This window comes from Hemibagrus wyckioides, linkage group LG05 (genome assembly GCF_019097595.1).
Source record: "Hemibagrus wyckioides isolate EC202008001 linkage group LG05, SWU_Hwy_1.0, whole genome shotgun sequence".
NCBI classification, from domain to species: Eukaryota; Metazoa; Chordata; class Actinopteri; order Siluriformes; family Bagridae; genus Hemibagrus; species Hemibagrus wyckioides.
The window spans coordinates 27,130,759-27,136,758 of NC_080714.1; the positions used below are offsets into that span (position 1 = coordinate 27,130,759).

General features: G+C 39.1%; 1 protein-coding gene across 1 annotated transcript in view; it reads left to right on the forward strand.

Moving 5' to 3' along the window:
• Positions 1–6,000, forward strand: part of trabd2b (TraB domain containing 2B) — an 82,350-nt gene that overhangs the window by 72,532 nt on the left and 3,818 nt on the right. Inside the window, exon 5 of the mRNA XM_058388652.1 lies at positions 4,604–4,694. Within this exon, the coding sequence (XP_058244635.1) occupies positions 4,604–4,694 (91 nt within the window). The remainder of the gene's footprint in view (positions 1–4,603; positions 4,695–6,000) is intronic.

The following is a 6,000-nucleotide window of genomic DNA, read 5'->3' on the forward strand; positions in this document are numbered from 1 at the left end:
CCATTACTACACCAGCGTTACTACATCACTGTTATTACATCACTATTACTACACCACCGTTATTACATCACTGTTATTACATCACTATTACTGCACCAGTGTTACTACCTCACTGTTATTACATCACTATTACTACACCAGCGTTACTACATCACTGTTATTACATCACTATTACTACACCACCGTTATTACATCACCGTTACTACACCAGCGTTACTACATCACTGTTATTACATCACTATTACTACACCACCGTTATTACATCACCATTACTACACCACCGTTATTACATCACTGTTATTACATCACTGTTATTACATCACTATTACTGCACCAGTGTTACTACCTCACTGTTATTACATCACCATTACTACACCAGCGTTACTACATCACTGTTATTACATCACCATTACTACATCACTGTTATTACATCACCGTTACTACACCAGCGTTACTACATCACTGTTATTACATCACTATTACTACACCACCGTTATTACATCACCATTACTACACCACCGTTATTACATCACTGTTATTACATCACTGTTATTACATCACTACTACTGCACCAGCGTTACTACATCACTGTTATTACATCACCATTACTACACCAGCGTTACTACATCACTGTTATTACATCACCATTACTACACCACCGTTATTACATCACTGTTATTACATCACCATTACTACACCACCGTTACTACATCACTGTTATTACATCACTATTACTACATCACTGTTATTACATCACTATTACTACACCAATGTTACTACATCATTGTTATTACACAAACATTACATAGCTATTATTAGACCAGAGTTACATCACTGTTATGACATCACTGTTCTTAAATCACTGTTATGACACCACTGTTATTACACCAGCATTACATCACTGTTATTACATCACTGTTATTACATCAATGTTACTACAACACTGTTATTACATCACTGTTATTACATCACTATTACTACACCAACATTACTACACCAACATTACTACAACACTGATATTACATCTCTGTAATTACACCAGCGTTACATCACTGTTACTACATCACCATTATTACATCACTGTTATTACATCACTGTTATTACATCACTATTACTGCACCAGCGTTACTACATCACTGTTATTACATCACCATTACTACACCAGCGTTACTACATCACTGTTATTACATCACTATTACTACACCAGCGTTACTACATCACTGTTATTACATCACCATTACTACATCACTGTTATTACATCACCGTTACTACACCAGCGTTACTACATCACTGTTATTACATCACTATTACTACACCACTGTTATTACATCACCATTACTACACCACCGTTATTACATCACTGTTATTACATCACTGTTATTACATCACTACTACTGCACCAGCATTACTACATCACTGTTATTACATCACCATTACTACATCACCGTTATTACATCACTGTTATTACATCACTGTTATTACATCACTATTACTGCACCAGCGTTACTACATCACTGTTATTACATCACCATTACTACACCAGCGTTACTACATCACTGTTATTACATCACTATTACTACACCACCGTTATTACATCACTGTTATTACATCACTATTACTGCACCAGTGTTACTACATCACTGTTATTACATCACCATTACTACACCAGCGTTACTACATCACTGTTATTACATCACCATTACTACACCACCGTTATTACATCACTGTTATTACATCACCATTACTACACCAGCGTTACTACATCACTGTTATTACATCACTATTACTACACCACCGTTATTACATCACTGTTATTACATCACTATTACTGCACCAGCGTTACTACATCACTGTTATTACATCACCATTACTACACCAGCGTTACTACATCACTGTTATTACATCACCATTACTACACCACCGTTATTACATCACTGTTATTACATCACCATTACTACACCAGCGTTACTACATCACTGTTATTACATCACTATTACTACACCAATGTTACTACATCATTGTTATTACACAAACATTACATAGCTATTATTAGACCAGAGTTACATCACTGTTATGACATCACTGTTCTTAAATCACTGTTATGACACCACTGTTATTACACCAGCATTACATCACTGTTATTACATCACTGTTACTACATCAATGTTACTACAACACTGTTATTACATCACTGTTATTACATCACTATTACTACACCAACATTACTACACCAACATTACTACAACACTGATATTACATCTCTGTAATTACACCAGCGTTACATCACTGTTATTACATCACTATTACTACACTGTTATTACACCAACATTAAATCCCTGTTATTACACCAGTTATTACACCAGTATTACTACATCCCTGTCAGTCCAGCACTATTACTACATCAACATTACTACATCACTGTTATTATGAAAGCACAACTACATCAGTTATTACATCAGTGTTATTAAAGCTCCTCTCTGTAATCTGTATGTCCTGATCAATACACTATAAACTCTTCTGTCTTTCTCTCTTTACACTTTCTTTCTTTCTTTCTTTCTTTTTCTCCATTCACATTTTTTCTCTGCTTCATTTTGTCTTTTTTTTAGGTTTTTCCTAATTTAATTTTCTTACATTTTCTTCTCGCACATTTTTTCCCCCTTTTTCTTTCTTTATTCCTTCCCTTTTCTCTCAGCCTCTCTGTAACAAATCACCCAGCCTTGTCCAACATACCACACATTTTCTTTCTTTCTTTCTTTCTTTCTTTCTTTCTTTCTTTCTTTCTTTCTTTCTTTCTTTCTTTCTTTCTTTCTTTCTTTCTTTCTTTCTTTCTTTCTTTCTTTCTTTCAGTGTACCCCTGCTTCCTTATTCCATTTTTACTCTTCCACCTTTTCTCCTTCCTTCTTTTCTTCCTTTTCCTCTCATTAGGCTTTCTTCCGTTTTTTTTCCTCCCTTCATTTTATTTTTCTCCTTTTTTCTCATTTTCTTCCTTCCTTCCTTCCTTTATCCATATTCTGACATTAGACCAGTTTCTATATTCACTTTTCACTACACGTGAGACGTCTCAGACACGTGGCTCTGTCCGTGACCTCGGTGTTGTTCTGGTGTTCTGCGTGACGCCGCCAGGCTCCAGCATTACCCGAGGTGATGACTGGACGGATCTTTCAGTGTGCCGCCTGTATGCTCGCGGCGCTCGGGCCTGAACTGCCCGTCAGATCTGAGCGACACCCGGAGCGGAGCCTCTTCACACTGCGCCGCCAGAGTCTTTGAACTCAGAGGAGAAATAACGATGGCGTGGAGGCATGAAAAGAGAGATGCTGGAGGATTTTCAGCGTGATGTTAATATCTGAAGCATGCTGCTGCCGCTGTATTAGCAGTTATTGCTGGGTTGAGTGACGCGCTGGATTATCAGCGAGCGTCGGGAAAGTAAAACGGCTTTCATCATGTGTGTGTGTGTGTGTTTGATGTCTTAACAGCAAAGGAGTCAAGTGTAACAGAGACAGAGCTTGCTAATACCGTGTTTTAGCAAAAACATACAGTGGAACCTCAGCATACGAATGCTCTCCCTTTGACTTAAGAATTGAAATTTTCCAAGAAACTTCCATCGGCATATGAAGCATTTTTGGCATACGAATGAACCGAACGGCGGCTAAGTCGCACGTACATCCGGGAGCCGTTCAAAACTCGTTAGTGTTAGTGGAAAGCCAAGCGAAGCCAACCGAAGTGAGTTTACGAATTTTTTTCAGTCAGTGAAAGCTGTTTGGAAAGAGTCAACCCATGATACCAACATTGCCTTCAGCATGCCTTTAATAGCTAGGTGATATTTCTGGTGTTTTTTTGTTGACAGATTGATGGTGTGGGTGCTCTGTTCTATTTTTAGCCCAAGCTTGATGGCACAACTTCCTGTGAGGAGCCTTGACATGGAATGCTTGGCTTGGGTCAGTTCTTCGTAAGCAGCCGTACAGTTTACATATGCTTCGTATTGGGAATATTGCTCATATTTTTCTTATCGGAAAATTCGTTTTGCAGCACACATTTTCACCTTAAGTACTCGCCTCCAGAACCGATTAAATGCGATTGCTGAAGTTTATTTCATATGTTCATAAATCAACATGTTTTGTCCATGTTGATGATTGGGTGTCTTTGTCATGTCTCACTCCACAGTGGAGGTTAATATGAAGCTCATATGAAAGTAGACAGTCAGGACTTTGAATTTGTAATTTGTAGTGTTTCAGAAGGATTTCTGTTTTTCCCTGGCCTACTATGGGCAATATACAGACAACGGTTATTTTTCTTTCCACAGAAATGTTTCTATCTTCAAAGTAAATGTTGATCTCAAACCCATTTCTGCTCTCTGAGACGGTCTGAGTGCTTGTTCATCTAAAAAGTGTCTAAACTCTGATCTTTAACCAGTAAAATTCGAATGTTCTCCAACAGAGGGAAAAACACACGTCTAAAACACACTAAAAGCCAACAGACTCGTGGTGATAAAATGAGGGATGGGATTAATACTCTCCATGGTGTCCAGTTGGCTCTGTAGGTTAGTGTGGTGTTTGTTGTGCCATCATTGAGATGACCTTTGAGCTTTTTATTTTTGTCTTTACAGGTCACTTCCTGGGCAACCACAGTGTCCTGGACATCCTGCGGCAGGAGGGTTATGATGTGGAACACACACCGGCCCAGGAGCTGGCTACATCGTGAGTCATTCATACACACACACACACACATAATTTTTAGAAATCGTCCTTCACTGGTTTGCACTTTCCTGGGAAGTTTTCTGAAAGGTGCCAGAACGTTCTCCTACACGTGGTGGAACCCCGCCGCTTTTTTTGCTCTTTTCTTCTCACTCGTTTTCTCCCTCCGTATCCTTTCTTACACACCCCTCCCCAATTCCCCCGCAATTATCTTGTGCTCACACATAATAACTCTGTCCGTTGTTCAGTAACACGCTGGATGGAGCATCATATTAAACGGACGAGGCCAGAGCTAACCGCACGCACGGTCCGATCATCACGTCACGCTTCAGCACGTAGATGTGCCCAGCACGCTGTAACTCACCACACAGGCACTGCGCATACAGCCTGCAAATTACAAACAGAGCTACAGCCTGCCTTTGATCCAATCTTGCACCACATCACCCCCCCACCCCCACCCCTCAAACCGTGATGAGATGTGCCAGCCAACTCGTCTGGCACACGGGATTCACCCTGTCATCCTGTGGAGTGGTTTGGGGTGGGAGCAAAGACACAAGTCAAGACTCCTGTGTCTCTCTGAAGAGGCTCAAACTGTGACATCGGGGAGGTGGGAATGTCCAAAGTGAGTGAATGGGAAGAGAGGTAATGAATTAACGAATGAATGAATCAATGAATGAATGAGGGAGGGATTAAGTGAGTGAGTGAGTGAGTGAGTGAATATATAAGGAAGGGAGTGAGTGAGTGAGTCAATGAGTCAGTGAGTGAATAAGTGAGTAAATGAGTGAATGAATAAGTGAGTGAGTGAATAAGTGAGTGAATGAATAAGTGAGTGAGTGAATAAGTGAGTAAATGAGTGAATGAATAAGTGAGTGAGTGAATAAGTGAGTGAATGAATAAGTGAGTGAGTGAATGAATAAGTGAGTGAGTGAGTGAGTGAATGAATGAATAAGTGAGTGAGTGAGTGAATGAATATGTGAATAAATGAGTGAGTGAATAAGTGAGTGAGTGAGTGAATGAATGAATAAGTGAGTAAATGAGTGAATGAATAAGTGAGTGAGTGAATGAATGAATAAATGAATGAATAAATAAATAAATAAGTGAGTGAGTGTGTGAATGAATAAGTGAGTGAGTGAGTGAATAAGTGAGTGAATGAATAAGTGACTGAGTGAATAAGTGAGTGAATAAGTGAGTGAATGAATAAGTGAGTGAGTGAATAAGTGAGTAAATGAGTGAATAAATAAGTAGGTGAGTGAATGAATGTAAGTAAATGAGTGAATGAGTGAGTGAGTGAATAAATGAATGAATAAAT